The sequence below is a fragment of the Danaus plexippus genome, chromosome 14 (assembly GCF_018135715.1).
Source record: "Danaus plexippus chromosome 14, MEX_DaPlex, whole genome shotgun sequence".
NCBI lineage: Eukaryota > Metazoa > Arthropoda > Insecta > Lepidoptera > Nymphalidae > Danaus > Danaus plexippus.
In genome coordinates this window covers 518,122-543,258 of record NC_083546.1, presented here as the reverse complement: position 1 = coordinate 543,258, position 25,137 = coordinate 518,122, and the positions used below count along the sequence as shown (strand labels likewise).

General features: G+C 31.5%; 4 protein-coding genes across 4 annotated transcripts in view; 2 read left to right on the top strand and 2 right to left on the bottom strand.

Moving 5' to 3' along the window:
- Positions 1-897: 897 nt before the first annotated feature.
- LOC116769572 (trafficking protein particle complex subunit 5) lies at positions 898-2,331 on the bottom strand. Its single transcript, XM_061522596.1, is given in 7 exon segments — positions 898-1,046; positions 1,355-1,453; positions 1,543-1,625; position 1,703; positions 1,805-1,920; positions 1,923-1,930; positions 2,010-2,331. Coding segments are annotated over 7 exon segments (558 nt in total). The 5' UTR covers positions 2,162-2,331; the 3' UTR covers positions 898-947.
- Positions 2,332-5,258: 2,927 nt separating this feature from the next.
- LOC116769432 (ras-related protein Rab-39A) lies at positions 5,259-8,004 on the bottom strand. The gene is given in 6 exon segments (XM_032660522.2): positions 5,259-7,109; positions 7,111-7,144; positions 7,373-7,393; positions 7,396-7,436; positions 7,438-7,717; positions 7,788-8,004. Coding segments are annotated over 5 exon segments (348 nt in total). The 5' UTR covers positions 7,518-7,717; positions 7,788-8,004; the 3' UTR covers positions 5,259-6,937.
- Positions 8,005-8,440: 436 nt separating this feature from the next.
- LOC116769431 (THAP domain-containing protein 1-like) lies at positions 8,441-11,803 on the top strand. Its single transcript, XM_061522641.1, has 4 exons — positions 8,441-8,449; positions 8,600-8,724; positions 10,387-10,579; positions 11,116-11,803. Exons 1-4 carry the CDS (start codon positions 8,441-8,443, stop codon positions 11,734-11,736), a joined length of 948 nt encoding a protein of 315 aa, XP_061378625.1. The 3' UTR covers positions 11,737-11,803.
- A 215-nt stretch (positions 11,804-12,018) lies between these two features.
- LOC116769710 (uncharacterized) overlaps positions 12,019-25,137 on the top strand; it is an 88,050-nt gene continuing 74,931 nt past the window's right edge. Inside the window, exon 1 of the mRNA XM_032660890.2 lies at positions 12,019-12,595. The gene's annotated coding sequence lies outside the window, so the exon portion shown is untranslated. The remainder of the gene's footprint in view (positions 12,596-25,137) is intronic.

Sequence of the window (25,137 nt, the reverse complement as noted above, 5' to 3'; positions counted from 1 at the left end):
TTTATGTTTTACTAGAAAGAGTAGAGGTGTATACTTAGTTATTTCAAAATATATTAGTATTGAGGATCTGTGGCTTGTATAAAATTAATAATTATGATATACATCCCATATTTAGTGTCTTTTGTTGTGTTAGAAGAATTAGCAATTAATTTATATGATATTATATGAAACAAGAAGTAATCACAATACCAACATCTTCCTACTCAACTAATAAATGGTTGTTACAATCTATATTTTACATTCTAGTTCCTAGGTTAGCCAAAAAAGTTGTTTACACAGGACACATTGCACTAATTAGAGGGAATAAATTTCAGTTTGACGAAGCTCTACAGAGATGGCTGTCAATGAAAGCTTGTCAGGTCGAATATTCCAAGCCACCCCCAGAAATGCTATCAAAGGTGCTGTCATGATTATCATGCCTATGTTGATTTACGGATATTTCTGCGGAAGCAGAGAACAAAATTCTTGCAGGATTGCCGTTGTGGCAAGATCCGTTACAGAGATAGACTGTTTAAATTTTGCTAATACTTTAATTTGTTAGAGTAGGAATAGTTTTGAAAGAAATTCCTTATCCTGATATATATTAAAGCTTGCTGCTACTGAAATTATTTGTATTAGTGTTCTTTAGTTGAGAGATAAACAAGATAATGTAACATGAGGGACAAAACTTTTCAACATTCCACGTCACCGGCGGGTGCAGGGTCCACCGCGTTGCAGGGAGACGAGCTTCAACAGTGCCTGGGACTTGCGACCCAGGTGTAGATTTAATGCTCGTTAAGATTCACCTTCACCGTCCAAGCTTCTCTCTATTTAACCAAATATGAAACTAACGAACTAGGGCTGTCAATTCATTGTGGTAGATGTATGGGTTATGAAAACATAAAAAGTTGGAAAATAAACATTACAATACGATTTATTCATTTTAATTATTGTGTAATAATATTCCTCTATCGATCATCGAGTCCCTTATCTCTCGTGATGACCATGTCTTCGAATTTCACCATGTAGGTGGTGCCTTTGTGCCAATGTGCTGTAACTTTTGCGGGCTGGAAAATATTATATTATTGATTGGTGATAGATTTCGGTGCATTAATTTAATAAATTCATTTGGCAAATCTGAAGTGTGTTAGTAAGTTTTTTAATGAAACTATATATACAGATATGTTTGAAATTATTATGGGAAAGTATTTAATGTGTCATTAAATTGGAAATGTAAGAGTCAAATTTGAGAATATTTATTTAAGTAAACTAACATAAAGCTTGAAAGTTATTTTAAAATATTAATTATTTGTACTTTTGACAATTTTAATCTAAGAGATAAATAATTTTAATTGTTAGTGAAGGATTCACTTACAAATCCTCCGTTTGTTAGGACTGCTTCAATTATACCAGCATTAAACGAGGCACAATTCAAAGAGCCCTTGTCCTTTGGCACACTTATGAACTTATTGACCTGATAAAAAAAAGGTATTAGGACTTGCTCTGTTTTAGATTGTCAATGAAAAATTATAGAAATTTGGTGTACGTTCACACAAAGCTTACCAATGCATCCTTTTCTATGATGTAGTATGTGCGTTCATCATCATTGGCGTGTTCTAATTTATCAGCTTCCTTGCCAAAAGGACCTGAGTTTTGTGTCAAATTAAATTTTTTAATGAACATATCTCTAATATTGAATAATAATGATATGTAAAAGCCTTACACTAATATTTAGAAATTAAGTTGACCATTAACATCATTATTGAGGCTTAGATAAACATGTCCTATTTAGCTCTAATTATTAGCCTAGAGATAATTTTCTCACCTTCCATAATGTAGACTTAACAAATAGCAGCATATTTAACAATTTTATTTCTCTTTTACTATTTCTTTCTCTTACGAAATAGAGGTCCAAGAGTCTTGTTCCAACATCGTATCCATTTCAGAGAGCCTTAAAAAAGACAACTTTTTAATATATAATATATATTTAAAAACAGGAAAACGGATACTTGATAGTTCAAATTGTTTACTTAGTTTGTAACTCATTGATGGAATGTGAGCGATTCTGGCAGTACTGAACAATTTCTGAAAATAAAAGTGCGTAAAGGGCTAGAGAAACCTCCCCTTTTCCTTTGCTGAGGGGTTTGTCGAGTATTGAAGATTTTGATCGACTAGACGACATTACGACAAAGAGAGAATCTCCTAATGTTACAAAAACGAATTGTCAAATACCAAATAAGGATTTAATAAATACAAAATTGAGATGGTTGAGGGAATCACATAATATTATGTTTAATATAATTCAGAGACTATGAACAGTGTTTGACATTATCATTACTACTAATTTCTGACGTTGTCATTTCGTTCATAATCGATAGCAGCTAGCAAGATAGAAAAACTGAAAACAAATTTAATGCAAAAACTTTAACTCCTTTTATTTCATCTTATTCTTTGTATTAAATTGCTAAAATCAAAAAAATATTCTCGACACTAACTTCTTAAATTTTTATATTTGCTTAGTTATTAAATAATTATTGCTTTTGTTCCAATCATACTTTTGGAGGATTTTTTCTTGAATCTTTCTCAGTTATGATGTTCATATATAAAGTTATAAAGTTTTTATCACACTTAAAGGCTAACTCGGCATACTTTTTTCGCAATGATTCACAGGTCATAAATTAAACAAGATACTATTAATTATTAGATAGGGGCTCATGATAGGATAAAATCATTATTGCACGTAATTAGCCAAGGAGAATCAAAATTAACATTAGGATTCTTGTTATTTTTTTTCAGCAGAGAAATTCTTAGTATATTACATCGAAATAGGCCTTATTTATTTAACTCCAGATATTTCGATGATTTCGAACATAGGTTTTCAAGTAAAAACGTGAAATTTGAGAACATTTAAATTGAAAAAAAATTTAAATTTAAAGACAATGATGCTGCGTGTACAAAATCGTTCAAATTATTTCAGAGCAATCCCTTATACAATGCGTTTAGTCCGATTTTGGTATAAATTAATAGAAAGAAAAGAATTAACGGAGCCGTCTAAAAATACATATCTTAGTCCGTATAAGTGACGACACTGTATTATTATTATTATTTTTAAATTGGATGAAAAATCTTCTAATAACCAGATAAAAAGCAAAGTACATTATGTGATCTAAGATTTTCGCGAGTTATATTCATTTAAATGAAACTAATATTTTTAGGATAAACTGAGCGTGATTTAAAAAAAAAAAAAACTACATACTCCCGACGTTCATCTTGTCTACCCGTGATCACGGTTGCTGAAAAGTAACCGAAACATCGGGAGTATGTAGATTTTTACAAAACTAAATCACGCGAAGTTTATCTGAAAAATATTAGTTTCATTTAAAAAAAGCAAAGTACATTTATAACCGTTTTACAATTTTATTGTCTATTTCACTTGAGGAATTCTATTTAATTCTATAAACTCTCAAGAATTTCATCCAAGGCCAGTAGACTTATGAGATGACCCATAAAAAAATTGAAGAACTTAAAATTTTTTTATTACCAAGGTCTCTTAGTTCGATTTCTTTTGGAACTGCTGCGATCATGCCATAAATATAATAGTGTAATAATGTTGGGAAATGGTATAAAGAGATGTTCTTCACCGATAGCCAATTGTGAAACTGTGACCAGCTCAAAGATCATTGATAAGCATGCGATTATTAAAATTATAGAATCAGACTCAGTCTTGAGATATACTTTTTTAAACAGGAAAGGGAGTTGCTTGATATTTTTTAGTGAAGCGAGCAGAAACGCTATACTGGCTACTCAGGTGATTTATTCACGGAGACGATCTCGGCTACCGACTGTCCGATAGAGTCGAGAGTTTTTTTTGTTCGATAGCACAGTTATCTGCGATGTTTTTTTATCAAAAAAAAAAAAAATTAAGGTCGGTCCACCTATTTTAATTTAAGCGTAGGAAAATGTAACACATGTCCAAAAAAACAATTCGGTTCCGAAACGCTGAGATCGCTTCATCCAACTGGAAAGAGAGCTTTCTTTCGAGCAAAGTTAGAAAAAAAATGCGAAGATGTATCTAACAAACTCGATAGTGATTGTGGCTGTCATACACGGGATTAACGAAGAGGAGCATCGGTACGAGGGTGAAGGAACATATCTCAGACATTTAAAATAGGCGCGCGTCGAAGTCAGCAGGGTGGGAACACCAATAGACAAACCAGGCCACTACATTCGGTTTGCGGTGCGCCAGAAAAATATGAATTCTTTGGCGGTAGATGTTAAATAACAAGACCCACTATGAACTGACAGACATTCACATCTCGTCTGCTAATAATCACGATTGCTGCAAAGTAACCGAAACGTCGGGAGTATAGTTTTTTAAAAATGTTAAAATACGTGTAGTAATCCGAAAATATTAGTTTCATTTAAATGTATCTAATAGTACTTTTAACAGTTGTCGTAACAAATATACGCGACCTGACTCATACTTCTCAGTATATTCAGCTAGAGTATTTTCTCCGTAATTCAAAGAGGAAAGACAATTATATACGCGTTAGCACCAATTTAGCAAACACCCACACAATCAATTGACGGAGGTTGGTTTAAATATTTCTATTATCATCAATAATTTAATCTTTCCTACAACCATTTAGGATTCAACAATTTGATAAACTAATAAGTAGAAAATAATTGGGATCGAAAGGATCTTATTGGAACTATTAGAATTGCTACTAAGGACTGCCACAAATTATTTATTAAGTAAATAAAAATCCCAAAGTAATTATTTAAGTAAACATCTATTATATAACAGACCAGTCTATTAATCCGCTCACAGTTAAGGTAAGCTTCGTCGGTGACTGGACTTAGCGAGGGGTCAGTAAACAGAAACTACGACAGAGTATTAAAATAAAACAAGACTGATATTATTAACAAAAAATATTTATATTCATAAGCATATTATAACAGCGCTATGGTAGGAGAATCCCATTCAACAAAATCATAGTACATTACTCCTGATACACAAAATAAAATAAAATATAAGTCATAAAAGTTTTATTATGTCTGTGGTGTGTCGTTTGTGCCTCTTAAATGTTGGAAATAGATTTTTTTTCTGTTCACTACATTGAGCTTAGAATATTCTGCCGATGTTTGGACGGCTATACTTTAGTTATGAACGAAAAGCTCAAATTTAATTAAAATTATAATAATAACAATTTGAATATTTAAAGATAAATCGGTATTAGTGTGATTAAATATATTAAAGGTTGAAAAATAAGTCGAAATAAGTTGCAAAAATATATTTTTTGACTTAAGACACGATGGACGCGAAGTATGGTAAATTGGAATAAAATTATTATATATGCAAAGAAAATATATTCTTGCTGAAAAAAAAAAATGTCCTTGGAATTATATTACGTATGAAAACGAATACTATAACATTCATTACAAGTAAACAGTTTAAATGTTTCCAACTTCCAATCACATTGTTAAATAAAATTTTACGTTTATATTATTATAGATTTCGATTTTTCCAATCCCTTATCACACAAAACCGTAATATACGTGGTCATAACTCATGTAATACTTCTATACCGCCAGGACTCCTTTTGAATCTGTGTTTAGTTGGGCTTACTCAGCATAGCTAATGACAGCTAATTTGTTTTGACGTTACCGAGGGGAGAATCGACTATTTGTATTAATATAGAATTATTACACACGTCAGTATCTTACTACTAATATTTTGCATTTAAAGATTATTACAGGTACAAAATCTCTACACGAGTAGAACGTCTAGTTTTTTTTTATGTTATAAATTAATTAACATTTGAAAAATCGTGAACAACTCTTTGGTCTTTGAATTGTCTGTGGTCTGTGATGTTTATGGTATACATTTTTTTTTATTTACTAATAGTAGGCAAAGGTTTAATGACTATGGCACTCAATCGTTTTAATTATATTAATGTTATGCATAATATTTTCTAATTCACTAATGAGTATGTGGAATCCATTAATTAAAATATGTAGAGTTTTAACAAAATAGAATACAACATATATACAAATTAATGTACTGAGATTTTAATTAAATTTCTAATTAAAAAACCTATATTAAAGCTCTAACTTTTTTATCTTTGATTACGTTTTATTATTGGCTATGAAATATATTTTATAACTGAAAATACATCTACAGTTTTTTCTGAACCAGATACTAACAATTCTTTTTATACTACACAAGATTTCGAAAAATTTATTAATTACATCGACTACGGGCACTACCCACTTGAATATAGTCACCAATTTACGCCCAACTCCAGTTTGAATCGCTACTACGAGAATTCTCCACGTAATGTGAATGACAATTAGATAAATACAATTAACATATACTATGAGATATTAATAGACTCATTATTGAATTATGGCTGATATTATGCAATAACATTCCTGGTGTCGAATCCCTGGATGTGGTAATGTCATAGAATTATTATAATTTTCATGAATGACAATTCTATGCAAAAGAAATTGTACTGAAAAGTTCTTCTATTGTAATTCTAGCACCATTAATCGTGATGCTGAATCAACAAAACATACAGCGACATTAAATTTAAATGTTAAGAATCTATTGTTTCATGTGATTAGATCATCCAGACTTGTGCCGGCCGCTTAGTTTACTTATATGTTATCCGTACAGCTATATGTATGAGTGAATATTTACAACACAACTTTATATACTTTTAAGTATAATTTAAAACAGTTCCTCAACCTTCAGACGAGACAAGACTCGACTTGTTAGTTAAAAACCATTACTATTTGTTTAACATTACGTAGACCGTACATACATTAATATTCTAAAGTTACACCAATTTGTCAGAAACAATGATGATTTTGAGATTGAGAAACTGTATTACAAATTATGTCACGACATGGATGTATCTTGCTACCGAAGTTGTCACAACATGATGTTCTTCTAGCAGCAGGTGGACTGAACTGTTTCTGCTTCGAGTAGATTGAAGTCCATACCATTTGGTCGGTTAAAACCTGTCTTTATTCCATCCCAGCCGTCCTCCACTTTGTACTCACCTGTTTGTATGCGATTATACACTTCCTGAGCCACAAGTATGAATGCTTGTTCCACATCAGGCCGTTTTTGCTGATGTCTCGACGTGATGAAGTCCTGTAAAACAAATTATCAGGATAATTTTTTAGACCACATTCGACCCAATAAAAATTTCTATTTAAGCAGTAACATTGAATTCAAATGAATGCTGATAAGCAATTGATATAAATTAATTCAATTTATAAACTTATACAATTGGTCATTGTGTGTTATACTTTATAATTTATTCTACATAAAGGTCTTAGCCTTGTTCTACATTGTACAAAGAACTGATAAAAAACTTACCATTTTCTTCAGCAAACATCTGGCCTCCTCACAGGATACTTCTCTCCTTGCACCATTCTTATATCAGATCCAACAAGGTCACTTTACATCCAACCAATGCAAACACTGGTCGGTGTGGTTCTATATGCCTCTTCGCTTCCATCATCCATAAAGGTATGTGTTCAAAACTGGATCGATTACACACGTCGTAAACTAAAAGAGCACCAACTGAGTTCCTGTAATAGGATTTCGTGATTGACCTAAACCTTTCTGTCCTGCCGGTCCCAGAGTTGTAATTTAATTCTTGTACATCCTGCACTTCGATAATACGAGCGAAAAAATCAACCCCCACGTTGGATCGGATAGCTGAAAATTATGCGTAGTGAGTCTTCTATTCATTAATGTTATACAACAACAAAAACAAAAGGGATCGTACCTCAGCGAATTTTCCATCTGTAAAAATTTTAGCAAAGAACTCTTGCCTACTGTGCTATCCCGATTAAAATAAGCCTAAACTGGTAATCAAAATTGGGTCTACCATTTTACTGACATAAAATTTGAACTACGAAGGTCCCGATGAATATTTGCGTTTCCAAATTAATTCCCCTATTACTGTATGACAAAATAATATGTCACTTTGAAAGTTTGCCATAGAATTAAAATTTTGATGGCATATGGTCAAATGCTACCACAGACAATTTTTTATATAATCAGTCTGCTTTCTAAACGCCAGTCGCTAGTTGCAACAAATGTCATGTCAGTGTTTGAACTTTAATGAGTGGTAGCGTCAAATCGCTTTGCAACACGGCTATCATGAATTAATAATCACTTCTATGAATAATGATTAAATATTATATATCGAAACCGCTGTATTGTTCATAATTAAAATAAAATGAAATTTACGGTTTTAAAAGGCATAACCTGTTAAGTTGCGATTGGTGCTTCGAGTTAGCTTTAAGGGTTTTTAGCTAGTTTATTCCTTAATTTACAACTATTGAAGGCTAATATATTGTTGATATACCTCTCTGGTTGGTGTCTTTGTGCACTTTAGTAAAAATACCGAACATTAGAAGAGAAACTTGAAGATTTATGGACCACGTGAGTGCGGCGGAAAACATGAGTTTAGTCCAGGACTGATTAAAATTAAGAAATGAAGTTAGATCAAATCTATACTTATCGGTATATCAAGAATTCTTACTGTTTAAAAAATATGTGGTTATAGGTTATTTATTGCTGCAAATGTTTTAGCTAAAGTGGGCGCCAGAACTCAAACAGAATACCGAGGCAGACACGGAGATAACTAAAACATGTGCTGTTCTGGGATGTGAGGAATCAAAAAATTTTAATTCAGACTCATTTTTAGGTGTGTATCTGTACAGATATTTTGTTCTTCATAACCCACAGACCAATGAATTGACCTCATTACTATGATGCATTTTATACATATTTGCACATACTGTCAGAGCCTCATTTAAATAATTATTTCGTAAGTCATAAGAGCCATTATTAAATGTATGTAATGTGGATTGCAGGAGAAACCCTTTATTAGAATAAATTAATGGTCAGTAACTTGAAACATAGTCAAGTGTTATAACACCAAATTTATATTGCGTTGAATGTCAGGGTTTCATTAGGATGTATTTTATAACTGGGTCCGAGTTTTGAACCACCTTTAACATAGATCTATCACATTTAAGCATTTTTGTTCCAAGATTTTTTATATGCGTTATATATATTTTTGATACAAAAAACTTTTTGGACAGTTTAACTGTATCTAAATATAACGTTTCCTGGACACTAAATGAACAGCTTATTTTTCGAGTTCCTACTATCCGTGATGGTCTATACACGTTTTCCTAACTGAATAATCTGTTTTACAACATTGATATAGATAAATCTGTTTTACAAAATAAAGTTGAGCATTTTAAAGACTGAATGATTAGAAATACATTCCTTGGATGAATAAGTTGTGGACTTGCTTAAGCTAGTGTACACTATATAATTGTACTATTACATATCTGCATACAAACATATCTACATAAAAAAAAAAAATTCAATTTATCATGAAAAATCTTAAGTATCTCTGAAATTATACCATTTATTGTAACAGCCAAGTGATCGATAATTAAGACCTTAAAAAAATAGTTTTTCTATACACAAGCTGAATCATTAATAATTAATGTATACATTTTTATTATTTTAAAAAGTTTACATTGTTGAATGACACATATATTTTTATCTCGTCTCGAATAAAATGAAAATAGATCGAGTTATTATTTATACATGAATTGTTGACAAGATTTTAAGATTATAATATTAAAAGAATATCATTAACGTTATCCAATATTTGCAAATATATGCCTCATGGTGCACCGTGCTACTAATTTTCCCATCAATTTTATATATATACAAAAGGTAAATGTCAGCTGATTATAATTGTTATCATACTAAGCATATATACAGTCGAATTGTGAAATTATATCCCTTTTGAAGTCGGTTAAAAACTTTTCAAATTAAAGTAAGTAATATACATATGTAATTATGTTTAACATATCTTGGGTTACAAAACATGTTACATGAGAATAAGCATTCAGATAACATACATCCATTTCAAAATCTGAGTGCAATGTTTATTTACACCAGAGGTTCTCAAACTTATTTTGTCTTCTGCTCACTTTGAGAATAAATTGTTTCTTAGCACCCCCGTTTCTTCAGCTACTGAAAATCCACTATACCTTATCCTAGTTAAATGAAATTACAAATCACCCCCCCCTCTACAAAACGCCGCCATTTTGTTCTGGGTCTCCTACCGCCTCCTCTAGGCCTGCATCGCCTATTAGTGGCGTCGTCACTCACTTAAGGAAAGGCTGATTTAAGACAACAACTGCTTCTCATGTTACCCTATAAGTTTAACTGTAACGCGACATGCGATAGATGGATGGAAAATTATATAAAATTCCAATCATAGTTAGGTTTTGTTTTCAAATTATATACTTAAGAAAATTAAAATATTATTGCATTATTATAACTTAAAGGTTTCCGGAGGACCCCAGCCTTAGACAGATCTGGGCTGATTTGACCGGCAGAAATAACTGGACTCCCACAGACTACTCCTATATATGTGTGCAGCATTTTTCTGTGGACTGCTTCGAGTGCAACGCTGACAATGCCGTGGTGCTCGTCAATAAGGCGGTACCATCGCTCAAACTGCCGAAACACGTCCTGGAGGTAAATATAGCATAAAATTAATTGTCTTTATTTTATTTTTGGATTTTATTTCCTTTTAAAACGACGTTTTAGTTAAAATATAAGAAATCTAGAGATTTGGTGAGAGCAGTGTGTACCAAAGAGGTTTAAAGATTTTTTTTCTCTAAAAACAAGAAAGTACTCTATGTTAGGTATATTAAACTCTTGGCATTTAAAATATATATTTTTTCAAATTAGTTACTGTTTACGTTTTGAATTTTAAGTATTTTTTTGTCCCAGGCCTACAAACCACTTAATCTCTAAAATCAATTAATAATTTGAAAAATACCTTTATTTTTTATCACACTGAAATTGATAGAGCCGAGCCGTTTGTAATAGCGTTTAAAACAATACGAATTTTGTCCATATACAATGAAAAATATTTTATTATGAAATTTTTTAGGAAAACTATGTACTTTAACTTAATTTAAATTAGGTCGCTTTTCATCAAAATTTAGTATTGAAACCTATTAAGCGAGCAATTCATATTGTAGTATTTACTTAAGTTATTATTTCAGGTCGAATATATTGACGAGGAGACCCTGGACAATGAATACGAGGAAGAGGAAATTGATGAACCGGAAGAAAACCACGAGTCCAACGTGAAGAGACTGACCAATGGCAGTCTCAACACAGACGCCCATAGAACAGAGGACAACTACGAAGTACTGAAACTATTCACGGAAGTCCAGAAAATGCAACGACAGGCGGTCTACCTCAGTGAGAAACTGAAGTCTAGCATGAAGATATACAAACGGCAGAGCAGGTTCCTGATGCGGCTCAAGGAAGCCATAGAGACGAAGAGGCATCTCCTCAACCAGAAGAGGAAAAAGAAATCCAGAATACTACTGTCCCTGCAGGATAAGATCAAAGAGGACACCAACGGCCTGGTGCTGGCCATGCCCACCAGGCATACAGACGACCTGAAGAATTTTTCACTTAGTGTATATAAATATTCACCTCAAGCATATATTTACATAAGAAACACTTTGAGAACTCTCCTACCGAGCACAGACGTCCTGGACTCCTGGCTCTCCTCGGGGTACGAACCAAAAAACGTCATGTCTAGTAACAATTTAATCAAAGTTATATCAGAACTAACCGATTCAGAACTGAGTTGTAAGGTGACATTGCGTTAGTGTAGAATTAAGTATAAATTAGGTATATATTTTTTTTTGTGAATAATAAAATTGAAATATTTTTAAATTTAATTTTTTTTCTAGTTTTTATGTGGAAATTACAGATAACAACAAAATAATGTATATTTTATTATATCGCTGATGATTATTTTGAAGCCCACCAATTTCTTGATAAAAAAAATACATTGAAGTCTGTATTTCTTACAGGCTTTATGGTTGTCAATAGAAGTTAGTAAGTATAAATTATTATAAAACTCGAATCATTGCACAAAATGGTATGTTTTTCTTGGAAGACGAACATATTTGTTTTGGGACTTTCTGAATGGAGCAATGATTAAGTTATGAGTGTAGGGAGTTCAACAGGTGCACTACCTACTATATTGCTGATTTTTGTAACACTTCTATCTGGCATATAATTGATGCATATACATCGTTTTATACAAATTCAGCGCCATCTTCAGAAAGTCGTCCGTATTCCGTTAGTTACGTGACCGTTCACGTACACCCGTAGTACGTTATTGAGCACGAGGTGTCGCCACCTTCCGTGACAGAGACGGCAACATATTGGATCAGTGAAACGACAGATATGGAAAACAAACGGTTGTGACTTAGTATCGTGACCCATTCCTCACAGTGGGACCGCGTTCCAGCGGTACAGAATAAAATTACGCGCGTGAACAAAAATAAATCACCATCTGTTTAAATATCCTGATTTTTTTTTTATTGCGCGCCAAACCCGGTACAAAATGTGCGGCTCGTATGTATCTACGTTTTAACATTTAGTGTTGTGCTTGTGTTTAGTTTTGTTTTGTCAATGGATTTATAATAAGTCGATTACGAAGGCGTTTCGCTTTAAAAGGTACGTTGTATCTTATATTAGACGCCGTCGATACATCTTGCGATCCGCGATTGGTATACTGCGAGCCAGTAACAGGACTTTTGCAATCACTATTCCTAAAGCGTTTGCATTCCATAAAAGTAAACCGCACCATAGAAGTATTGCACGATGGCTGTATACATGTAAATTTTAAACGCTATAACTCACCATAAGTATTGTAATGTTTGTAAAATCGTAATTATAGCTAATTGCACAGTCCCATCATGCCCGGCGATAATTTCTCTTTTTACTTTTATAGCAAACAAATATTTTCTATTGTTTATTAATTAATGAAAGTATAATTGACGGCTGTAAAATGAAACGGGTGATTATTTTTACAATAAATTTTGAATACGACACCGATTCTTAATATTTCAACACATTTAATTGAAAACAGAATTAACCCATAAGTGTTTTAACCTTTGAAAGGTTGGTATGTATATCAAAAATAAAATCAAAGTAACTTTATAGATGGAACAATAATTGTTTATTACGTCTTCTTACATTTGTAAGAGCCCCTCTACAATCAAGAGGGATATAAAAAAAATATCGTGTTATAAATTGGTTTAAGTTAAATTACCTCACTATAATATAATACTTGCACCTATCACTAGTTTTATGGAAAAGCGAACTATTGTTATTTGTTATAGATATTTTTAAAATTTTGAATAAAGTTACTTTATAAAATTCTACCATACTTTTGACCCACACATTTATCTTAAAAGTAGAAATGATAGAAGTTTGAATCTTTTATATTTCTATGACAAATTACAAAACACATTGATGAGTCACGGAGTCAGTCGTTGACTTGACCTCTAAGACAGTGAGATTAATTTTGTGACGTTACAACGCTTTGTTAATAGAAGCTTACGTCCAGAAATAATCCATATTATGTTTTGTATAAATATTAAAACCATATAAAATAATATATGTATAATGTGAAGAGTAATTATTTTATATTATTACATGTTTAATGCTTGCAACGATTCTTGTGATGCGACCGACACGTTATAGGGATATATATAAACTTTAACTATTAATCAAAATATTAATTACAGCACCAATAATAATAGGAATAAAATTAACTTCTTTAAATTTTGACGACATCTTTTTCAATGATATTTATTTCCAATTATTTTCAATAGTTGCATGCAATGTTCCTTTTTAATTCGGTCAAATATTTAATAAAGAGTCTTTATTACTGTATGCGATGAGTGAACTCCTCTTTATAACGAGGTAGTATAAATTCTTATATTAATAGCAGCGTCAGATCGTCTAGATAAGTTGATGTAACGTGGGCAGCCGCCAGCCGGTAATTGCTTTAGTAATATAACGTACCTTCCGTTTCGATAGTTTCACTTTGTGTATATATCTATAATATTTAATATTACGTAAGTTTTGTGTTTAAATATTATAAAAAATATCTGTTTCCTTAAAGTGATTAAGAAAGCGTTAAACGGTAATTCGAATAGTTTTCCAGGATTGCATTATTAAATATCACAGAATTTTATTTAGTAAGATTAATTAAACTGTTTTTAGCCATTGGAGAATTTCGTAATTTATGGTAACATTTTCATGTAAAATGTTGCCAACACCAGAATATGTGTCTCGCGATGTCAAAGATTTATCAGATGTTGTGTACAACTCAGCTTCTAGCTATACACGCCCCAACTGTACAAGTTATGCACCTTAGTTAAGATACATGGCTGGCATTTTGTTACTACAAGAACTACTGTATGAAAGAAATAATAAACATCGGATATTTCTGCACTCTTGTGAATGTACCGATAGAAAGTAGCAAATTATATAGCGATAAGTAAAATATTTTAGAATACTCAGCTGTTTTAACAAAATTATTCACTTATATAGTACCTAATATTTAATTATCGGAGACACTGCCATGAATTTTTTAGATCTAACAACGTAAGCGCTTTGCATAAAATGAAAATTGACTTAATGTAGACGATGTTAGCAGATTATTCTATATGTGGATTCTATTCTAAAATCAAAGCTATTCTAAAGATGTTGTTCGTAATGTAATGAAATAGTACCTAACTAATAGTTGTGGTTTTCTTAAATTCTCTCGTCTTTGCCAATCGTATCATTCGAATTGAAAAGTTTATCTTGGGTCCGTATATCACAGTTCGGGAGTTAAAGAACCTGTGAATCCCAGCGGTGTGGTAGAGAAAGTTACTTGAGGTTCTGACACAATTTATAGATGTGATTTTGGCAAGACAAAAAGCACAGACTTATTAAAGAGACGCTACAATTTATTATTTATATATCCTTGGTCAAAAAATCTGTTCTCGAGAATACAAATCAAAATGCTTTCTTATGTTACGCACAATGAATAAGTCCCTAGGTGGTTAAATAAAAATATGTATGCAAAATAAAATGCTACTTACGTCACGGGTCAGTTAACGAACAAACTAGTGGGAATGTGCTCGCTGTTTTATGCCATTTTACATAAACATACATATATTTTTGTATATGTAAAGCTTACAGACATTAACGAAATATATTTTTTAAATTTTATTTAAAATTACATCAAAATTGTCATATTAAAGTGTCAACACACTTGATTTTAGTAGTAAAGAAGTTCTCCCTCTCAGCTCGTGTGATCGAGCGTAACTGTTAGTACCTAAACACGCTTCAACATGAATTGGTATTCGAAATCAACATTATTAGTCCTAGAAATTTTTACTTGGACTTTAGTTTGGGAATACTTGAAAGCATGCTATGAATTAAAGTTAAAAGAAATGAACATTCATGCGTGAACCTTCACAGACCCGTAACCTAAGTCCTAAACCAAAGTTATGATGAAGAACACTCAAATTATTATTCTTAAGCAATGTCATAACATATAGTTTGTTATATGACTTGTTTCATAAGGCACGATTATATATTATATGATTTACACGAACACAAAGGAACAATGTTATCGAATATCGATATTAAAATAGCGAAAATATTTATAGAAACGATCAATCAATTGATTATTAGTTTTTAAATAGGACATGCTAAAAATGATATTCTGTAAAAGGTCATGGCTTTGGTATAACTATGAAAAAAAAAACATGTAGTTAGCATTCTTGTCTATGGGCCATAGAAAATTGCCCTATTCTACGTGTGTAGTGTTTACACGTGCGTCAATTCAGTAATATGTCCATAGCGTTGGTTTCTATATTTAACTTCATCTAGAAATAAATAGATCTATAAAATCTTTTCTCCATTAATAACCTAACAGTAAACGAGTAATAAAATGTTTACTTTTAATAATATGAAGGCGTTATCAGTAACTGCTCAATGGTTATTTCATTCGTCGTTCACAGTAAAGTTAATTCGTATCAGTTAATGAAAGCATTAACCTATAAGTATACTTCCGAGTTTATTTTTGATTGCACGTAATATAAAAGTTAATCTTTACGTTTTTTTATATAAATTTAAATATAAAAACACCTTAAAGCGTTTATTTAAATTTAGGCCACGCACACATAATTTTATGTTTACTAAGATTCCGAGCGTGTGTGAACAGGTCATTAATAATAAATGGTCCATAGAAAAGAGTGTGCTCGTGTTATAAGAATAAAGCTTATATTTCCATGCGCTCCATTACGAGGTTACCCCACAGCTTTTGTTCTCAGGAAGTTGTAACGGATATAAGGAATTTTTATATGTGTATATTAACTAACTTGCTTATTTGTGAAGCTAAGTTTTATTAAGACTACTGTCATTTAGACGTAAGAAAGGAATAGTAACGACAGGTCGTGACTACTGAGTTTGCTTTATAAACAAACAAACTTCAAACAACTTGTGCGTTATTTTTAGCTGTATCCGTCATCTGCTTAAATAATTATAGCCAGTTGCCTCGTCATGACGTAACGGATAAAACAAGTCACGCGTCATTTTTAAGTTATACATTTCTCAATTTTTAAGCTCGTTTAAGTATAAATATAATAAGTTTGTTTAAAATTATTACTCGTCCGCTATCAACATCATTGTAGGGTTCCAATTTCCAAGTACTTAAATTTGAATAACAAATTAAAATCCAATGTTAAGCCAAATATAATAGCCGCCAGACATGAATGTCAATTAAAATCGAATATTTATATAAGTTATCTGGATTTTTCAAATAAATAAATATAATAGCTATAATAAAATATGTAGTTTTATAATAACAATATTTAATATTGCATTTTTGTTTAATATAATAATTGTTTTATAGTCTATGCCACCTGTTTGATAGTTGTAAACTGCCCCATTGTTGTTAAAATGACGCTTATTGATTTTCGCGCCTTCATCGTCCGTCGAGTCCTCAAATTTAACAGAGAATCGCTTTTCGGTTGTGATAACAATATTTAACGATTTAAAGGAAACAAAGGGGTCATTATATTCATTGATTTTTGTATTGTTTGTTGATTGTATTCAGCTTGGAACGTTTTCAATACACGAAGAATTAGATAAAAACTAGTTTTGTTTTATGATTTGAACTGCATTGTTTTCAATCAATCAGCCAATGTATTATTATTTCGAATATAAATGATACAATAAGAAAATATCTATACGACCTTAATAATGATAAATATTAAACTAAAATGGTGACCTCACGTTTTTAATTAAAAGTGCAGAAACAATAAAAAAATTGTGAAATTAAAGTAATTCGTGCAAGCTATTAAGGTAATTAAAATATTCGGAAGCATGTAATTGGACTAATAAAATCGATTACGTATGAATGCGTTACGAGCCGCTCGCGCCATGTTGAATAATGTTTCCAGTGAAAAATATTCTTAACTTCACAAACATTAATATTAAATAATATTATATGAGCAAAATTATTTCTTACTTTGAAGTTATAGTAGTGCCAACAAATAAAACCTTTTTGAGTTTTATTAACGTTAATGTATCCAGGCTTTATTCAATAACGCACAGCACAGCCAACTTCAGGATTTTTAGAGAATGGAGGAACTTTTTTACGAGTTAGAGAATGGAATGTAATTTCATAGACTGGTATTAAAAAAGAATGCTTTGTAATGCGTTTAAATTGCTAATGGAAAATCCCTCTGTACTTATAATTAAAGACAGAAATTTTTATCACAATTTGTAAGCGTTTTCTTTTATAGCTAACACTTTTTGTATAATATTATAAATTACATCACGTATGGTGGGTTATATTAGAGGGTATTGTTGACTATATATATATATATATATATAAAATATATAATTTTAGATCTCTGTATTAAAATGGACGTAAAAATTGCATCAACAGTGTAGGCATCAAATAGCTTCATCATCTAGTGCAGATTTGCAATTCAGATTCAGATGAAGTCTGTTTTAATTCCATTACGGAGTTGCCAATTACAATCTGCGCTTTAAAATGCTAATGACATATTTTAATAACATTTATTACATTGTTTTAATTCAGAAAATAATAGGCATTTTTAATATTTATGTAAAAAGGTTGTTTTTTTTTGTTTTAAGTATTGATTCAGTTAGAGAACCAACGAAAAGGGTAAGGTAAAAGTGTTTTTAAAAGTCCGTTCCAATAATTTGTTAGTAAATTTAAAACAGGACGAAATTTCTGACAAAAACGAGGATAATTTTAGGTGAGGGGTTTATGATACACAAAGTAATGATTGGTGTTACCAGATAAAAATACAGGAAGGGTTGCTATAACAATATATCCGAGTTTATACAAAGTTACAAAAAAATGTATTTTGAGATATCCGTGAAGATTTTTACATCAATGTGATGTATTTTATAGATATAAATAGTAATTTTTCTACTTAGATCAAGTCTTTACAGTAACATTTTAACTAGTATTCCTATAATGTGAACGGTTTGTTTAATATTTGAGGTCGTAGTTAATTTTAATTATCCATGCTGCAATGATGTCGGCAGGAAATATTAATTTATTTGTCGTTATGTTTAATTGGAAATTGATAAGATTTCTTTTTTCTTACATTATTTTCATAGTTATATAATTTTTTTTTCTCACAAATGTCAAATTTTTTACAAATTATATGTATTAATGGATATTTTGGGTATGTTCTAGTTATTTTTTTGTTTATTTAATTTGTTCTAAAAGAAATGAAGAATGATTGATTGATTTATTGAATGAATGAATGAAAAAGAATGATGTCTGATACTAAAAAAATATCACCTTATAACGATATAAAGTTATAATAATTATAGTTAGATAAAATATTTTTATATGAAAACTGAAGTAAAGTTATTTTTAGATGTTATCTAACTACAAATATGAAGGCGTATATAAATCAACCATTGATTAAATCTGAAACATCTTGATTGAGCCAAACATCCGGGTCGCGAGGTTTGTTAGAAACAGTTTGTTCTAAACAAACATTTATTTCATATATTTTTACAACAAATGCCATATCTATTGGTTCTACATACAAAACATATATTTTTTTATTCATATAAATTTAAATCTCTTAAACATTAATCAGATTAGAGATGAAACCTCTCAGCATTTCATGGATTTAACGTGCCGGTGCCAGATAAGTCCCGTTGCAGGGAGAGGATCTTCAACAGTGCCTGGGACTTGCGACTCAGGTGTAGGTTTAAGGGGCACCTATCTAATGCACCTTAAACGCTCACCTCCACCGTCCAAGCTCCTCTCTCTACCTAACCAAAATTGAAGCGAACCTACTAAGGCTGAGTTCGACGCACGTTCCAAGAATGAACTGATGTTAGTTCTTGACAGGCCCAAGTCTTTCAGTAGGCTGTAGAGAGATTTGGCTGTTGTGACTCTCGCTTCTACTTCTACCGCGTACAAATTTACAACGAAACTATTCTTAGTGAGTTCGCTAGTGAGCTTATAATACTTGTTGACCTGGATGGATGTTGGTTTCCCAAGGACCCGTGAGTTCTATTAGCAAAACGCGCTTTAAAATTCGCAATTATAAAAATATGTCTGGTCTGGATGCCGACGCACAAATATCTTCTGGGATTTTATTTTGCTTTTCAAAGTAACGTATATCACGTAACGTAACTGCTTTGTTTGTCACGTAGGTAGACGCAGACATTTTCATCGTGCTAAATACATTTTCCCGCCGTCCTTTTTGAGTCAGACGAAGTAATAAATTGTTTTCTTTGAGCGACGCCATGACAAGATTACTGATGCAATATTAATACAATAAATTACAGTAACGGAAAATAAAACCACATTCACAAAAAATATAAATACGTCGTAACAAATTACAAGTTTTGGAATGACTATGAGAATATATTGTTGTTTTAACTTTGAAAGTACTCATTGATTTTGCGTTAGCAACTCATTTAGATCAACTGTTTTGTTCTCTTAAAAATATCTCAGACTTTGACAATTCATCAATAGTGATGATACGTTTCATTTTCTGATGATGCAAATGAACAACAAGAGCATTGTTTTGTTTCACCTGTTGCTCTAATAAAATAGAACTCTCTTTTTCGATACGTCTTTGATTTACGAGAGCCGATATTGGTTTTGCGACATATGTATTTCAGATGTTTGTGTATTTTATGGCCAAAATATGCATGGAATGGCTTTCGGTCACACTATGCATCCTTTGGATTATCGATCGGAATAAATTTTCATCCCTCGCTACACTGAGAGCTTGATTATCCGGCACGAGCTGCAACACTGACAAGACGCTTATGATCTCTTAGTAAATGTCAATTGGATACTTCAATAAATTAAGCCACGTTCCTCTAAACCCGGAATAAATTGGTCTCATTATAATGAGACGAAATTAGAACATTTGTCAAAGTTATTTTCTCTGATAGTATTATTAATCAGCTACAGCGGAATCGGTTATCCAAAATAAATCTGGAGATTTCGCTGTTAGATTAAACAATATCGTTAAAATTTATCGAGCGCTGTTCTGATAAATATACTTCTTGTTTTATTATGTACATATATACATCTATCAAGTTTATATATATTTTTTTTTGATAAAACCTTTGAGGTGTGCCATTAACTGTTTCACCGCTCGGACAGTTACCGGTAGCCCGCTTAACTGTTCTCAGAGTGAGGTTTTTTATTTTGCGTGGTTAATGCCTCCACTGATACATATTTATGCATGTTCTCCGCGGTACTTCATTCATTTAAGATGTATTTACTCGGATGAAACAGACCTGATTCGTCATTTTAGGATGCAAGCTTATGCTCAGTGAAGAATATTTTTAATATATTTTCTGTGTTGTTGTTGTTGCTCTCTGTGGTGAAGAGGACTCTGCAAATAAACAAATTACAAATATCCCTTTGTAGGAGATATTGAATTTTTAGTCCATCATCATCATCAGCCAATAGGAGCCCACTGCTGAGCAAAGGCCTCTTCTCACACGGAGAAGGTTAGAGCATTAATCACCACGCTTGCTCAAGACGGGTTGGCGATTTCAATCTTATAACTTGAAATTATAAGACCAGGTTTCCTCACGTTGTTTTCCTTCACTATCCGTCAGTGGTGTCTAAATACTCTTAGAAAGTACATATGATTCGGAAAAGATCACATTGGTACTTGCCAGGTTTTGAACCCGCGCCCTCACGTATTCACGTATGAGAGGCGGGCCTTTTAAGCTCCAGGCCACCAGGAAGTATATAAGTTTCGTAAAAAATTCTCTTCGGATTGACAATCTGTGAGTAAATAAATGGAATATTGCTCTGTCATGTTGACACTATGTCATAGTTCTAAGATCCTGAAGTTGTGGAAAGAAAAGGTCTCGATAGCTGTTTACGGTTTGGCATTCACAGGTACAGTTTGGCCTCATTGCCAACGACCTGGGATGTGACGACCTGTAGTATGGCTTACCAAATAGGTCTTAAAGAGTAATGACATCTAAGACTTTCGCGTGTACTCATTTGAATGAAACTGAGTTTTTTTTTTTTTAATTATTTTTAACAACATAATCCTGGCGTTTCGTTTCGTTTATAGCAACTGTGATCGTGGGCAGATAAGATCGAAGACTACAGACTTCAAATTATGTTGTTATAAAATTAAAAAAAAAACGCTTAGTCTCGGAAAACTTAGTTTCATTTGTTCTTTAAGAGAATTCAGAGGCTTCTTATGTTTCAAACGTTTTAGCCACTTTATCTCCGTCCACAAATGTAAGGTGTACCTAAATTGTGATCATTTGAATTAAAAATGTAGGCTAATCGCGTTTTATGTTGGCTGTAATTTTAAATTCTTTATAAAGAATATTGAGCTCATCACCAGGAGTTTAGAGTCCTTCAATAGTTGTGTTTTTCTGTACTTGTTAACTAGGGCGTCGTTCAAGTTTTTGTTGATGATACAAATAAATAAATTTAAATTATCTGACCCAGGACTCTTTAACCTTTTGCATATAAATTTGCTTCAGATAATCTGAGCTTACAACGAAATAAGCGAAGATGATGATTGTTCTTAATATTTTGTGCTTGTACAACGCAAACTGATTCATTGAAGCGCTCCACAGCGTCTAATATTCATTATTTCGGATACGAAAAAGATTTTTTGATCGAAATAGAAAAGTTCCCTCCTTATGTCTCATCACTGCAATGGATAATCTTCATTCGGAGTTACTGGTCAAAAGTTAATATGTTCATAGTATTATATGAAATAGAAGTAAATAGTATCGAGATTTTTTCCCTTCAAATAACTGACCTCCTTGAAGTTGCAACTCTTTGGTGATTATTCACATAGTGTTGCTATGTTATGTTTTTTAACGCGGGATCTTAGGTTTTATTTGACAGTAAACTATAGACGGACGGATAATACAATATTGCTTAGTTAAGTCAGGTAAGCAAAGTCGATATCATAATTAATTCATTATATCAAGTAAACAATATTATAATTCCAATAATTTATTTATTTTTCTAATTCATGACTTCAGGGATATCAAATCAGAGTCATTTAAAAAAAACTATGCAATGTAGGTTAACTTTAATATATGTTTTATTTCTTTAACAAAATCCTTATTAATAATATCGTTAGATATGTGAAGTAACACGTCGAGAAAAACATTATACATGAACTATTTGAATTCTAATCCGAGATATGCTAAAATATTTAACAAAATAATACAAAATTATGTAAACGTAATGTAACAAACTTATTAAAAATAAATAACGAATATTTAATAAGATATCTCAATCCATAATAAGAAACGTCAGGTTTTTTTTTTAAATTACAGATTTAAAAAAATATGGACATCTCATTTTTTGGGAAAGGATGCCGGATTTATCTGAAAATTAAGACATGCTTTCATAAATTTATCTTCAAAAAGCAATGTTACAACAACACTATCAAATAACAATGTTGGTGTGAAAAAAATAAAGGCGAATGTAACAATATCTCGGTCAGAGCAGTTCTGTGGTTATGATGCAAGAACACCGACTTACATTCTAAAAATATTATAATCGTTACGGCATTAAAAGTTTATTTCACAACAAATATATCATTTTATGACAGTTTAATGTATCTCGTTATTTTTTTTTATAACGTTTATTAATAAAATCATTTTTTATCTTTGATTTACAATTCAAATTATAAAAAAATAATCGATAATCTGTTTCAAACGATGTTGATAGAACCGACCATTGCTTGGTAAATATATATATATATTTTTATTTCTATTTCAGGGTACTGTTGCAATTTTTTTTTGTACTGAACCAAATCGTACAGTTATAATACCTCGTTACTTACGTGACATGACATTTTTGGTAGCTTTAGATGTATAATTTTAATTTCATACACTTTTCATAGTCACTTATATAACATAACCTTATTCATAATTTCAATTTATGAAATTTCCTTTTAAGGCGAACAGTAGTTAAAAAACGATTATGGCACTCTTAGCGCCAAATATCTTTTTTAGTTACTACTTTTGTATTTTTGATATTATTCAGATTTATAAGCACAAAAAAAACTAATTCACTTCAAACTTAGTGAGAAACATTCAAAGCAAAATATTTAATTCCAGTACTTGTTTGAAGGACCAAAATAATATACTTTCTGATAAATCAAGTACATAATCCAAATTAGCGCATTTAAGATCTCACTATTCTCCAAACTAGGTTTAAAGTCCTCAATTCAAAGGTATCATAAATTACGCGTATACAAGCAGAAGTTAATTTCGTAACATTATTACAATTTGATTGTTGTTAAAACAATGAATTTTAAGTCTTTCTAATACAGAAGTGTGGCAGCGCCCTCGACTTCAACCATACCAAACTAATGTGGGGTCGTTAGTCATAGGAACTCGAGCTTTATGTCAGTAGTATAGAGTTGTATTTCTTATACACGTGACGATGTACCTGTAACCTTACGTGTTTTCTACACAAATGACAGCTTCCGTCAGTAATCAGGTCACGATCCTTTTGAAACGCGGTTGTCGTAGAGAAATTGTGACGTGAATGGCGGGCTTTATATGCGTGTCACATATTATTGTAGATCTAAATATTTAGTACTAGGAAGTTATAGTACACAAAACTACCATTAAAGTCATGTTCCATGTAATTTTATATATGACGAATCTGTCATAGTTTCGGCTTTACGAGTGAGTAAGTAATTTTTTTTAATCTGTTTTAGAGAACGCATTATTTTCCCCGCCATTTGGTTCTTGTCGTCCGCTGAGCTCCATTGTTTCCTACACTTTTGTTCGTCCGGCATTATCTGGTATTTTTTAAGAGAAATTCGACCGTTTCTTTCGATTTTAGTATCAGTATTTCTGTTGAATACAAAAATACCTACCGTCTTGATGGAGGACTGTTCCACTTTCTGATGTCTCGTTGGCGTTATTTGTTTTCCGTGATTATTATTTTCCATAACAATACATCATTTGGAATATATTAGCTGACATTATTTTGTACGTCTGTGTGTATAAAAGAAATGTTATTATCTATGTAGTTTGTTTTTTTTTTAAAACCTATGTTTCATTTATTGTGCCCTAAAAGAAACTTTTTGAAGTTTCATTTTTGATAATATGATTTTATTAAATCTGTTCAAAATATTTTCATGTTTCGTAGGTTAGATGAAGTCTATCCATATTTTCACACTTCATTAGCGAAACCTCGCTTAGAACGGTTAACTAATAAAAGGCTTTTCAACTGAAACATAATATTTATTTTATGTTCTAATATGATAACGATACATATATTAATGTAATGAAAAATTAAGTATATATTTTATATATTTTAATACTACAACTATACTACATCTATATACATGTATCTCTAACAAGATTTTGTAAAGAAATCTATGATTTAATTAAATCCATCAGACATTCTCAGTTTATTTGTCTTGTTAAATCAATATTTACTTGCCACATTGATTTACTTATTTAATCGAGAAGTGATTAACAATATAAACAACATATAATATATATAAATCATCGATGAACCTTGATTTTACGGTTCGCTTATTGCAGCTCGTGATGACGGTCGGCTGAATGTATTAAACTCGACACTGAATAGCCTTAAAAACAATAATCATGTTTATAAGTGATAAAATTCAGTCAATATAACACAGACTCTAGAATTGAAGTCG